Source organism: Lactuca sativa, chromosome 1, assembly GCF_002870075.4.
Source record: "Lactuca sativa cultivar Salinas chromosome 1, Lsat_Salinas_v11, whole genome shotgun sequence".
Taxonomy (NCBI): Eukaryota; Viridiplantae; Streptophyta; class Magnoliopsida; order Asterales; family Asteraceae; genus Lactuca; species Lactuca sativa.
This window is the reverse complement of record NC_056623.2, coordinates 23993517-24008360: the sequence shown is the minus strand read 5'-3', so window position 1 is coordinate 24008360 and position 14844 is coordinate 23993517. Positions and strand designations below refer to the sequence as shown.

At 41.0% G+C, this 14844-nt stretch overlaps 1 protein-coding gene across 1 annotated transcript; it reads right to left on the bottom strand.

The window, feature by feature from the left end:
- Positions 1 to 11637: 11637 nt before the first annotated feature.
- On the bottom strand, positions 11638 to 13880 carry LOC111876236 (uncharacterized). The gene is made up of 7 exons (XM_023872773.3): positions 13701 to 13880; positions 12797 to 12866; positions 12623 to 12682; positions 12439 to 12553; positions 12250 to 12365; positions 12027 to 12151; positions 11638 to 11949 (listed from the first exon to the last, which is right to left on the bottom strand). Exons 1-7 carry the CDS (start codon positions 13775 to 13777, stop codon positions 11820 to 11822), a joined length of 693 nt encoding a protein of 230 aa, XP_023728541.1. The 5' UTR covers positions 13778 to 13880; the 3' UTR covers positions 11638 to 11819.
- Between the last annotated feature and the right edge of the window lie 964 nt (positions 13881 to 14844).

Genomic DNA, 14844 nt, shown 5'->3' with positions numbered 1-14844 from the left:
GTTCAGCAGCGAGGGCTAGGCGCTACCTTCAGCAGGGATGCGCAGGATATGTCGCGTATGTGATGGATACCCAGGAGGCGGGCAAGGCGACAGTGAGTGAGGTTCCGGTGGTTCGAGATTTTGCATATGTTTTCCCCGAGGAGCTACCTGGAATACCTCCGGAGCGACAGGTGGAGTTCAGGATTGACCTTGTTCCTGGTGCGGCTCCGATAGCCAAAGCACCGTATCGGTTGGCTCCCCCCGAGATGCAGGAGTTGTCTACGCAGCTGCAGGAGCTGTTAGACAAGGGATTTATTCGTCCGAGCAGTTCGCCTTGGGGAGCCCCGATCCTATTTGTGAAAAAGAAGGATGGGTCGCATCGGATGTGTATAGATTACCGGGAGCTGAACAAGGTGACGGTGAAGAACCGTTACCCACTCCCGAGTATTGATGACCTCTTTGATCAGCTTCAGGGAGCATCTTGGTTCTCCAAGATTGACTTGCGTTCGGGTTATCATCAGATGAGGGTCAGGGAGGAGGATGCGCAGAAGACAGCGTTTCGGACGCGCTATGGCCACTATAAGTTTGTGGTGATGCCGTTTGGGCTCACCAATGCTCCTGCCGCATTCATGGACCTCATGAACCGCGTGTGCAGACCGATGCTGGATCGGTCTGTGATAGTCTTTATCGATGACATCTTGGTATATTCCAAGACTCAGGAGGAGCATGAGGAACACCTGAGGGAGGTGTTGGAGACCCTGAGGAGGGAGAGCTTGTATGCCAAGTTCTCCAAGTGTGAGTTCTGGTTGCGCGAGGTGCAATTTCTTAGACACCTCGTCAACCAAAACGAGATTCTGGTCGATCCGGCCAAGGTTGAGGCCGTGATGAGATGGGAGGTTCCGAAGTCTCCATCTGAGATTCGGAGTTTCCTGGGATTGGCAGGCTACTATCGGAGATTTATTCAGGATTTCTCCAAGATAGTCGTGCCCCTGACGCGGCTGACGAAGAAATCCGTGGTCTTTCGGTGGGGGCCCGAGCAGCAGGCTGCATTTGAGACGCTGAGACAGAGATTGTGCGAGGCGCCAATCTTAGCCCTGCCAGAGGGCGTAGAGGATTTTGTGGTTTATTGTGATGCGTCCATTTCTGGGTTGGGCGCGGTACTGATGCAGAGGGGGCATGTCATTGCCTACGCTTCGAGGCAGCACAAGCCTCATGAGGCGAACTACCCGACGCATGATTTGGAGTTGGGGGCGGTGGTTTTTGCCCTCAAGATTTGGCGACATTAACTCTACGGGGTTCGATGTACCATCTACACGGACCACAAGAGTTTGAGGTACCTCATGGATCAGCTGAATCTGAACATGAGGCAGCGTCGGTGGTTGGATGTGGTGAAGGATTATGATTGCGAGATCCTTTACCACCCGGGGAAGGCCAATGTGGTGGCCGATGCGCTTAGCCGCAAGGCGGCGCCGATCAGGGACGTTTGTATGAGGATGACCATGGTGACTCCCCTGTTGGAGCAAATTCGGGAGGCTCAACGGGAGGCTATCAAGGAGGAGCATCGGAAGAGTGAGCGTGTTGTGGGTCAGGTTTCCTCCTTTGATTATGATAGTCGAGGACTTTTGACACTGCACCGTAGGGTGTGGGTGCCGTATCACGGAGGCGTGCGCCAGATTTTGATGGAGGAGGCGCACAAGTCCCGATTCTCCATGCATCCCGGGGCGACGAAGATGTATAGAGATCTTCGTATAGATTATTGGTGGCCCTACATGAAGCGGGATGTGGCATGGTACATTGAGCGCTGCTTGACCTACATGAAGGTCAAGGCCGAACACCAGAGGCCACATGGCAAGATGCAGCCGTTGGACATCCCACTATGGAAATGGGTGGATATCACGATGGATTTTATCACGAAGCTTCCCAGGACCGCACGTGGAGTGGATTCGATTTGGGTCATCGTGGATAGATTGACCAAGAGTGCTCATTTTATTCCGATTCAGGAGAGCATATCGGCCGAGAAATTGGCCGACATCTATATCAGGGAGATCGTGGCACGGCATGGGGTGCCAGTATCGGTGATCTCGGACAGGGATGTGCGTTTTACTTCCAGATTTTGGAAGAGATTCCATGACGAGTTGGGCACTCGTCTGCATTTCAGCACTGCCTTTCATCCACAAACGGATGGTCAGAGCGAGCGGACCATCCAGACTCTGGAGGATATGCTGCGGGCATGCGTGCTAGATTTCGGTGGTAGCTGGGATACCTATCTTCCTCTGGCCGAGTTCTCATACAACAACAGCTACCACGCGAGTATTGATCATCCTCCATTTAAGTTCTTGTACGGACGAAGGTGCAGGACCCCGATATGCTGGGGTGAAGTTGGCTAGAGAGTCATGGGGAGCACTGAAGTGGTGCTCAAGATGACCGAGAGGATTCAGCAGGTCCGGAGCAGGCTTCAGACTGCTCAGAATCGGCAGAAAAGTTACGCCGACAAGCGTCGATCCGACTTGGAGTTTCAAGTCGGGGATAGGGTTCTCCTGAAGGTGTCGCCTTGGAAAGGCATCATCCGATTCAGGAAGCGGGGCAAGTTGGGCCTGAGATTCATCGGACCGTTCAAGGTTGTAGCCCGGGTGGGCAAGGTGGCGTATAGGTTGGATCTGCCAGCCGAGCTCAGCCAGATCCACAGCACTTTCCATGTTTCCCAGCTGCGAAAGTGCCTAGTGGACGATTCGGCGATTGTGCCGTTAGAGGACATTCAGGTCGATGACAGCCTGAATTACATTGAGCGCTCAGTCGCAGTCCTCGACAGGAAGTCGAAGGATTTGAGGAACAAGAGGGTGGAGCTAGTGAAGGTGAAATGGCAACATTGCAAGGGTTCAGAATGGACTTGGGAGCCGGTGGACGAGATAATGGAGCATTATCCCGAGCTGTTTTAGGATCGAGTAGCAGACTTCGAGGACGAAGTCTAAAATAAGCGGGGGAGATTTGTAGCACCCGGTTTCTGGTACGTAAATCTTATTTGAAGTATTTCCTTTCTTTTAGCCTTGGACTCGGCGAGTCATAGGTCCGACTCGCCGAGTGGATGCGGGACCCGGGACACGTTTAAGTTGGCGACTCGGCGAGTCCGTATCCTGGACTCGGCGAGTCACAACTGTTGGATGAAACCCTAAGTTTCATGGGTTTGCACCCTATTTAAGCGACTTATCCGCCCCAGGCCATCCCCCATTCTCTCTCCAGAGCTCCCAACCCTCGTTTATGCTTGTTCTTTGAAGAATTGAAGCTTTGGTGTGTGCTTTTGAAGGTTTTGAAGGAGGAAGGAAGTAGATCCAGAAGAAGGGAAGCCATCCAGGCATTATTGTGCTCTTCCAGCAGTTCCTTTGAGGTATAACCCGTTTTCCCCATGATTCTATGCTTAGTACTTCATTTAGGTCTTTCTTGGACAAATCCCCAAGCTTGTAGGTGCATTATATGTCATAATAAGATGTTTGGCCTCTGGATCTAGGCAAGATTGAGCTCCAGGAGCTCAGATCTGTTAGCTTTATGGCCCCATGTCGCTTGTTCACCCTAGATCTACCATTTTGAGGAATTTTGAGCCCTAAATTCCATATTGGTGAATATCTACACGTAAAGTTGGAAACTTTACGTGTGATTCATGTCCTAGAAGTCCAGATCCGTGAATGGCATGGACTGGAATCGAGCAAATCTGTGTATTTGGTGGGTGCATGGCAACGACTCGGCGAGTCGTTCATGTGACTCGGCGAGTCTGTTCGCAAGTCTCCGAGTTTGTCCCTTTTTCGTAGTGTCGAGTGAGCAGTGAGTCACGGGGTGTGACTCAGTGAGTCGGAAGCTGAACTCATCTATGGAGGTACTCGGCGAGTCAATGCCCTGACTCGGCGAGTTCAAGGCAATCTCCTTAGATCAAGAACAGACTCGGCGAGTTGTTCATACAACTCGGCGAGTCTTAGCATAAGTGTTCATCGGATGATGATGCACTCGACGAGTTGTTCATACAACTCGGTGAGTAGGATGAAGGACTTGAGTACCTGTTAAGAAGGAGAACTCGTCGAGTCGTCGCCTAACTCGACGAGTAGGAACGGGATTCAGGGAAAACGTTTGGGTAGGGACTCGGCGAGTTGGAAAGCCAACTCGGCGAGTCGGGTCAACTGAAAGTTGACTCTGATTTTGACTTAGGTCATAATCAGGGGTAAAATGGTCATTTTACCCAAAGGACAGTTAGCAGTGTTTGATTGAGTATGTTGTGGGAATTGCAGCCGGAGGATTTCCCGAGCAGCAGCAGCAGCAGTAGACAGTCAGTTCCTGCTCAGTTCAGCAGCTACTTTGAGGTGAGTTACCTTCCAGTAGCGGTGGGTCTACGGCCACAATGTCGGCCCACCAGTAGGAGCCGTATGTTAGATAATTGTCTTTGTGATATCATCTAAGTTGCTACTACCTGATATGTTATATGCTAGCATGAAATGTTATATGTGATAATAGTAGAGTTCGGTTGTTAGGACCGGAGGGTAGTTAGACACCCCAGAAATGTCTGACAGTACGTGATGATATGTTTGCATGCTGGCCTGTTATGTTATATGCGATAGTGGTAGTAGGAGGGGACTAGTCCCCGAGGATCGGTTGTTAGGACCGATGGGTAGTCAGCACCCCAGAATGGCTTGACATGGGTAGTCAGCACCCCATAATGGCTCGACATGGGTAGTCAGCACCCCAGAATGGCTCGACATGGGTAGTCAGCACCCCAGAATGGCTTGACACGGGTAGTCGGCACCCCAGAATGGTCGTACCGGGTAGTCAGGCACCCCAGAATCGCCTGGCAATATGTATGTTATGTTTTTGTATGGTATGTGGTACGGTGGGGGAACTCACTAAGCTTTGTGCTTACAGTTTATAGTTTTGGTTTCAGGTACCTCTTCGTCGAAGGGGAAGGAGTCGGCGCGGTAGCGGCACATCATGCACACACACGGGTTTCCGCACTTATGAGATTCTCTGGGATTCATACTCTGATATTTTGATGATTGTATGATTTGACTTTTAGACATGGCTTACGTTTTGTTATGGTTTGATCAAACAATGTTTTTAACTATTAATGTTTTTTCTAAAGTAATGTTTTTAAAACGAAATTTTTGGACATGAAATTTGGGTCGTTACATTGAGGTTAAGAAAGATTTATGAGGATTAATTTGGAGGGTTGCGGAAACGAGTGTTTTATAAACTAAGGGGTGAATGTTCATAAGGATTGTGAGTATTTAGAAGTTGGAGGTTTCTTAGGAAAAATTAGACACAAATACATGCATTGCGGTCTTAGGATAATTGTAACACCCGTTTATTTATTTAGTTAAATAAATAAATTAATGAACGAATGGTAGCCGAAAATAAATAATTATATATGCAGAGTGTTGGGTTCGAGGAGTTAATTGCCATATTTTTATTTGTTGGGGGTTAAAAGCGTAAGTTTGGGACACATTTTATAAATATTTATGAAGACAGGGGCTCCGTGGTAATTATTTGAATTTAATTTAAAAGGAAATGAGGTGGAAGGGCTGCTTATGTCATAACTGAGAATTAGGGGTTAAAAGATAAATTATGGATTGATTTTGATAGGGATTTGTTGAGAGAAGGGTTGTTTAGTAAAATTTGGACTTAAATTGTAAAGGAATTGAAGGGACAGGGTTTAAATGGAAATTTATAGACTCTTAATGAAAGGATTTATGTGAGGAGGGGCCGAAGATGGACATTTGAATTAAAGTTTAGAGGAACACGGGATATACCCGGTAGCCTCTTTATCTCACTGTTTCATTGCAAAAACCCTAACTCATCCCTAACCCTAATCACGTATGAAGCAGCCGCCACTTCTCTCCACCCTTATGCCCTCTCACCGACGCCGCCATCATTCATCTCCTTCTTCATTTCCGGCAACTCACCGCCACTGTTAAGACCGTGAACCACCGAAACTACCCCCCCCCCCCACGAGTCTGTTGTTGCCTTTATCCTTAGTCCAACGCCATCACAAGTCGTCGCTGGTAAACCGGGGAAACGGAAGACCGACGTCGGGGTTAGCGTGACTTCCTTTCCCAACTAACGACATTGCTGTCGGAGTGTGCCGACGGCCTCCCAGCACCGTTGCTACCGCAGTTACTGACAAGGACGCAAGCAGGTGTCTTCTTTCCGTCCTGCCGCCAATGTTATCTTCAGGGCAGGGTTTTGTCGTTGTCGCAACCTCGCTCCTAGTTCCTTCCGTCAAGGGTTGCGCCTGCCGCCACCTTTTCGCCTCCTCTTTAGTCTCGTCGTCAGCCGCGCCACGCCACCGCAAGATGTCGCTGTCAAGTCGTCGTTGCCGCCTCTCTGGGTTGTTGTCGTCGCCAACCGCCACCGAAGGGTGGCTGGGTCCTGGTGCAGTTAAGGAATGTGTGTGGGGGGTGTTGTAGGGGTGTTAGTTGGCTGGAAGACAGAGAAGACGACCACCATGGCCGCCAGCCATGGTGGCTGCCACTACGTGCCACTGCCAGCCGCCATTAGGTTGTTGTATTTGTACTTGTATTGTTGTGTGTGTATGTGTGTGATTATTTGGGGTGTTAACATTGTAAAATGTAACCGGAAAGAAAAATAATGAAAAGAAACTCAAACCACCACTGTAGGGTGGTGGCTGCCGCCTCCTGCCGCCACCGGCCGCCGTGTCGGGTGGCGGTGTTCTTTGATGGTGTTTGGACTTGTTTGGATGATTGGACAAAGGACTAAAACCCTAATGGGCTTAATGATATTCTAGTGGGCTTAATAGGCCCAATAAAGCCCTAATTGATTTAAAAGCCCAACAAATTAATTAATGGACTAGTATTGGGTTGGAAACCCTAATTAGGGGAAATTAATCGGGACACACGGGAATTATTTAATAACTGGAGATATTAAATAATAATCATTGGCAAAGACTAATCTAAGCAATATGGGACTTAATGGATTAAGTCCTTAATGGATTAAGTGCTTAATGGGTTAAGTAGGAAACTTAACCCTAATCATCATTTTATGTGAAACCCTAATTTCATTTGGGTTTATGGTTGGGCCTTTCTGTTGGGCCTTAATGATTGGGATATCAAATGGGCTATCCAAGATCAAGCAAATGGTCTAGAGCAATTTAATGGGCCTAGGGTAAGGCCCAAGTAAGGGGCTTGGGCCCAATTTAGAAAATTGGGCCATAGATGGGCCATAGTTTGGGCCTTAATGAGTATATGATGTTGGGCCTCAGAATGAGACCATGTATAGGCCTAGGCCCAATTTGGAAAATTGGGCCATGTGTTTGGCTTTGATTCCTAATTGACCTTGGGCCTACGGATTGGGCCTTGGGCTTGAATAAGCCAAGCGAGGGGTAATGTAGTAATTACCCAAAGAATGTATGTATGGTTATGTATTAGGACCCAATTATTAATTGGGTGTTATTTTGGTGTTGATAGTTCGGGAATCTGTCAGCCAGCAACTGGGGTCGAGTCTGCGGGACTTCGACAAGTGTGGGATTGTGTCTTTGGGACTTATGGCAGTGTGAGGTGAGTTACCTTCCAGTAGCGGTGGGTCTACGACCACAATGTCGGCCCACCAGTAGGAGTTGTTGTTAGATGATTGTCTTTCTGATAATTGTCTATGTTTGCTATTACCTGTTATGTTTATGTGCTAGCATGATATGATGTTATGTGATAGTGGTAGTAGGGGTGAAATAGTCCCCGGTTACCGGTCGATAGGGCCGAAGGGGTAGATTAGTACCCAACTATGCTAGACAGATTATGATATATGTGATATGATATTATGTGGTAGTAGTAGGGGTGAAATAGTCCCTACTTACCGGTCGACAGGACCAAAGGGGTAGGCCAGCACCCAGATATGCTAGGCAGTATATGACTTATGTGTTTATGCTATGCTTTTATGTGGTAGTGTTAGGGGGTGAAATAGTCCCTGGTTACAGGTCGAGAGGACCGAAGGGGAGGCTAGCACCCAGGTATGCTAGGCAGTATCCGGTCGAGAGGACCGAAGGGGAGGCTAGCACCCAGGTATGCTAGGCAGTATCCGGTCGAGAGGACCGAAGGGGTAGGTCGGGCACCCAGATATGCCTGACAATATATGTATGTTATATGATCGTATGGTATGTGGTATGATGGGGGAACTCACTAAGCTTCGTGCTTACGGTTTTCAGTTTTGGTTCAGGTACTTCGTGTTTAAAGGAAAGGAGTCGGCTTGATCGCAGCGCATCACACTATGGTTTTCCGCACATGAGATCTTTGGGATTACACTCTGATATTGTTTTATGATAACATGTTTGATTATTTCTACATTGGTTTTGATATGACATGATATTACAAATGTTTTATTACACTGTTGGTTTTATAATGACGTATTTAAACATAAAATTTTTGGCCTGTATTTTTGGGATGTTACAATAATGGTTGGGTTTAAAATGGATTATTTTATGCGATATTGGTAAATTAAAAGTAAATTTGCTTGGAGGCAAACAAAGGCCAAGTGTGGGATATTTTGATATGTGTTTATATATATATATATATATATATATATATATATATATATATATATATATATATATATATACCATATCATATCTTAATATTTTAGTCTTTATTACACTTATTTAGAACTAAAAGGTACTTATAATACTTTGACTTGCAAGTTACAACTATTATATTTTGTTGGAGCGGAAATGGAGCAAAAAGCCCGAGAAAACAAAGTTAGACTGCAAATATGAAGAATTGGGCTGAAAGCGGGCCGAACGCCCTGCGTTCCCATGATGAACACTCTCCGTTCGTGGCTTGCTGTTTACGGGATCGCTTGGTGGAACGCGTTGCGTTCCTTGAACCTAGGTGTTGCGTTTGTTTGGAGGTGTAAAGTTGTTATATATTGACATTTAATTCGTTCTAAGGAGAGATTCCGACTTCTAACCTATTTTAGTCGACAAATAACTTCTGGTAAGCCGTTTTGAGGGTATAGGAGGTGGCCGGAATGCCGTTAAGCTGACAGGAGCGAAGATCTGAAGGATTAGAGAGCGGATTCGTGTTGGTAATCATGTGGTTTGTTATCGTGACCATGTTTAGCATTCCACTGTGATACTATTATGTTTTTACTTTCTAATTTTGGTGTCAGAACCATTTACTTTGAGTTTATGATTAGATAAAACCTTGATTTGTGGATTAATTGCTATATTGGATTGTTTTATGCATGTTTAATTTATCTTGATAAGCTTGTTAAAAGATCCTTATGTGTTAATGACAATTATTCTCTGTTATTTAAGTATATCGAGTTGTATGAACATCTGCTTGATTGTTTGCCTTTTATGATCTTGATGACCATTAAGATTATATGCCTATGAATAGCGAACGTGAATCTAGGGTTAACTAGAAAATAAGTAAGTTAATGTGTGAGCATGTGTGATGACCGACCACAAATGAGTTAATTGGACGACCAATTTGATTCACTATTATTACAAGTCTTGCTTGATACGAACTGAACACTAGGAAACCTGTTAGTTTAATTAACTGATCATTGTTTGAATTGACTTGTTTGTTAAAGGATTAGTAATAGCGAACGTGAACCTAATCATTTTAGAAATCGGTGAACATGAATAAATAAATATGTGTGAGCAATTATCTATGATTTTAAGATATAATCTGTCTAAACCAAAGTACCTAAAGAGATTTGTCTTCCTACCAGTTTATCGAGATTTGCTATTTAGTTGTTCGTTTGACATTTAATAAACCCTTTCTTTACTGCTTTTGTGTGTTTTATATAACCTATAATCAAACATTTTAAATTAATTCACTACCGTTCCCCTTGAGTTCGGCACCCCTGCTTATCAAAGTTATACTATATTCGATCGGTTTCACTGCCTGTAAGGTGTGGTTTAGATGCGATAAGTTAGGAATTATAAATAAAAAACCAGTACATTAAAAATTCACATCACTTGTTTTTACTCTTACATATGTAAATTTTGGTCTTTTGTCGATGGTATGCAAAGTTTTACAATTATATTTTTTTAATCGTATAATATATAAAGCTTGGTTTACACTCTCTTGTTGTTTTCTTTTGTATTACTTAACTGAGCTATCTAAATACTAAAACTGAGATGCCTTGTAGGTTTTGTGTAATAAAACTTAGAAGGTTTCAAGTGTTAGTGTAACTAAATGAATTAGGACAAAATAATTGAGTGTATTTGTATATAAAGGTCATTAAGGATATATTGTGTTTTGAAGCTAAATACATGTTTGATGTTTCTTCTTTCCCTCCTTTTAAAGTTTTGCACAATTAGATGTCTTAATTTTAATTATGTGTTTAAAAAGAATCTTATATAAATAAAAGGGTCACTTATTATAAGTAGTTGTTTTATTTTTATCTTACAAAACTATCTCATATATCTTAAAAAATAGTTTCATATATTTATTTAATTTTATATAAATAAAAAAAATATAATTATCTTAATTAATCATTTATTGAAATAATTGATTATGAGTTTTTATTATAAAAAGTTTAATTATTTTTGTAACCGTTGTTTCCACGGACTATAACCTAATGTGTGTGTGTGTATATATATATATATATATATATATATATATATATATATATATATATATATATATATATATATATATATATATAATCGCAGACGGGGAAGAGAAGAAACCACACATAGAACAAAATACATTTGCAATTTGGTGTCCCGATTGGAAAAATTTAACATGTTTATAACATTTGTAAAATACTAGATGGAAAACCTAAATAACAGATAGAATCTAAGGCGTGTTTGGTTCACAAAATGTTTTTGAAGGAATTGGAATCTGTTCAGGAATTGGAATCTGTCTTGAATTGGAATCCAATTCAATATGTTGTTTGGTTATCTGTAAATGAAATTTGAATTCAATTTTATATTTTGTTTGGTTGGCGGAAAATATAATTGGAATAGTGTAAAATAGCATAACTATCCTTCTTGGTTTTTGGTTACTTTTACTTTGTTTTATAATTATATGTAAAGATATATTTATAAATTATAAAAATAGTAAATGGTTGTGGTGGCGGCGGCGATGGCGGCAATGTGTGGTGGTGGTGGTAGTGGTATCACTAGTGTTGATGGTAGAGGCAGTGGTGATGGTTAGTGGTGGTGGTGGTGGGTGGTGGGTGGCGAAGGTGGTTGTGGTGGGTGGTCGTGGGTAGTGGTGGAGGTGGTCGCGAGCAGTGATGGAGGTTTTTCATATTTATTGTTAAAAACGAAAAGAGCAAAATGATAACCTTTAACATTTCCACTTGAAGGAATTTGAATTTCCTCGTCTTTTAGATGGAATTTGGTTTCCCTCAATGCAAGAAAAGTTTGACACATTTAGGAATCCAATTCCTTCTCAAAACTTGAACCAAACATAGGAAAGTGATGGAATTAAATTCAAATTCCTTCCGATTCCAACAAATCAAACGACCCCCAACAATCTTTGATTTTAGTAGCTATTTTGCAAAAAAATGTTTTTTTAGTTATTTTGTGAAAACTAATTAGCAAATTTGGCTAAATTAGTAAATTTCTCATATAAATATACGTTTAAGTATTTATATTTAGACATTAATCTGCTGGTTAATATTTTGTCTCATTTCGCGAGTCATTCATTTTCATAAAAATTTTAGAGCACAACATAATTAAGGGTTTTATTTTTTTGTTGTTAACGAAAGCTCATTTCTAAACAATAGTTGTGGAATAGGGCAAAACAAGTAAAATCAAAAAACAGATTGACGAATTTAGTCTAAATTTCTACAAGAATAACAAAAGTGCCATTGAGGCTGAAAAATCCCATTCATCTGAATCAAGCAGATGATGATGGTCTTTGACAGGCTGAGAAAAGTTGCCAGCTGATCAAAGCCATGGTCAACGAGGTCAACACTTGAAAACCCACAACTTCCGGAAGATGCCATTTCAACCCCCACCTCAAATAGCTACAAAAACATAAACATATGTTTTTATTATACAATAATAATATACGCTTTTTTGTGTATTAAAAAAAAAAAAAAACCTTGTGATAGAAGGCATTGTTGCTACAATTCCTGCACATGCGTATATGATAGGAATCAATGTCTTTGGCTTGTTTTTCCTTAACCACATCAAAGATCCCAATGCAGCAAGTGATAGACTTAACATCTGGATTTTTTATTCAAAATAAGAACAATTCATTATAATCTTGTTTTTGAAAATGTAGTAAACTTTTTTCTTTTTTAAAAAAAATTGAAAATAAATACCAGATTTGCATTTGCTTCAAGGCCTTGAAGAATGTAATCCCAAGTGAATTCAAGTCCTCTAGCACCCACCCAAAGTGGAGCCAGCCTATGCAAAACAGAATCAGCAAAAGCCCACCCTGTCATCATAAATTCATTAATTTTAATTAAACAATTATATAATGATTATATTATTATAATAATGTGACTCACCGAGTCCAACGGCTTGGAACTTGTGATTTTGTGAGATGTTTCTGTGAGTCAACTGAGTCAAGGCAAAGTAAAGCCCAGCAACATCGATAAAACCAATCAAAGCTTTCAACAGTTCCTACAAAAAAATGAACATTAAAAAGACAATGAATTTATTGGTGAGTTGATAATGGAAAAGAAAGTTTACCTGAGAGGGATCAAAACTGTCGCTTTCGGAAACTTTAAGAAATGTAGCAAGGCAAACAAGCTGTGGTCAAATATTTGAATAGAAATGATAAAATTAGTTAAAAGAAGATGTTTTTTATGAGTTTTGTTTATAATTTTGAGTAATTAAAAAAATTGGTGAAGAATGCATGCATACCTTCACTAATGCTGTGCCAAGATAGACAACAGCAGTTTTCACAGAAGTCCCCAATGTATCATACTCAGATCTTTAGTAAAAAAGAAAAAATTACCATGAGTTTATGTAAAAATATTCAACTTTTTATAAATCATGCTAATATTATATACCACATTTCATAGTATTGGTTGAATGGATATTATGATCATAATTCACAAACACTGGAGTCATCTGGTTTCCACCTAGTTTGTTTCCATGTAATTAAACAATCTGAGTTTTAACTTCATGATCCATCACACACAAATGACGAAATTCCCAAGAAACAATGAGTTTAAAGTACCAATATGGTTTTCTGAGCTAAATATTAGCAAGTTTCTTGACTATTAGTTCAAATTTAATTCATTAAATCTCTTAAGTGTAAGCATTCTTGGTGTGAAATACACAAATCAACAATACGCTTTCACAGAGCTAAACATAAACAAGTTTCAATTTCATTGACAAAATTCCCGAAGAGCAAACAAAGTCCCAAAAGCATCAATATAGAAACACGAGCTAGAGAATTACCAGTTTCTCACAAATCTCAGTTGTTCGATTAATCTATAGAAATGTCCGACGAACATAAACTCAACGTGGAAAATCCAATCTAAAGCTATCAACTAAATTCTTTACCCCAAACTAAATCTTCATGATAACGAAATTACAATGTCACAGCAGAAGGTACAATTTACATACGGTATTATACAACAGTACAAATAATTAATACCCAGTAATCGCTTTCAATAATTATGGTTGCAGCATTCGATAAATGAACTCTTAAATTCTTAATTGCTTAACTATATTTCTAGCTGAAACAATCACACTAGAAAAGTAAATCTGTAGATACGATGCCACAAATTAGGTCATTAATTCGAGAAGAGAGACTTACAGAGGAGTAGCGGAATAGTATACGGCGTGAGGGCCAAACGTTAAGATTGCACAGTTGAAGAAGTGAAACATCGTCATCGTTCTCTCTCGCCTGCAAAATCGAGAATGGAGAGAGATCCAGAGACGAAAAACCCGATCAGTGTTGTGTTTTCAACTGCGTGATCACGGTCATTCGAGTGAGGATGATCACATAGAATCCGATCTTAAAGTGTAACTGGGCTTATGTTTTAGGGTTTTACTAATGGGCTATAAAACGAAATTACCCTCAAAATAGCGGGCTCTAGTCCATGTTCGAATTAGATTGCGTAAGAATTAAGATATTCGAATAAATTATAAAACTCCATTTTCAAAGTCAATGTTCAAATACTTATTCATGTCAAGATTAATATAGGTTATCGCGTTGTTATGGTTTGACCAACAAAGTCAATGTAATGAATATGTGTAAATAATTAATAGTATTTGTTAAGTGTTTCGAGTATTTGGTGAACTGATATATAACTAAAATTTAAAGTCACGGTATTAGAAAGACATACATGGTCAAAGGGTTCGATGGAATTACAAATTTTAAGTTGTTGTGTTATTCTATATTTTAGGCTAGTAAACTTCTTTAATCGATACTTGATATCATGTAACACTTTCATTTTTGATTTTTGAGAGTGTGTGTAATCATGCTTTTTATTCCCTAATCTTCTTTTCTTGTGTTGACTCATGCAATCATCTAATGTTTTTGACCTGTTACATGATAAAATTTTCTCCAAATTTTGGGTGGTGCCATAGAGCATATTTGCGGTATGCTCATAAACATAATCATCAATAGTATTGATTATAAAGAGGTCACCACTAATTGGAGCATCATTAGTAGGTCCAAATAATAGGAGTCTTAATTTATGGCTTACAAAGGTCACATTTATCGCACCTTCCTGACAACTCATATGAGCATATATAGTTTTCAAAAAAGGACGATCAATGATTATACTTGGTTGTTTGTATTTGGCCAATATTTTAGAATCCATCAAAAGAAGTTGTGGGTTGGTTTTTTTAAAAGTTGTTGGGTAGGGGTGGTATTAGCCTCCACAAACCCCTCCCCAACTTTGGACGCTTCTAACTCATGAAACTCTTCATTAGACTTTTCCAATTCAGTTACA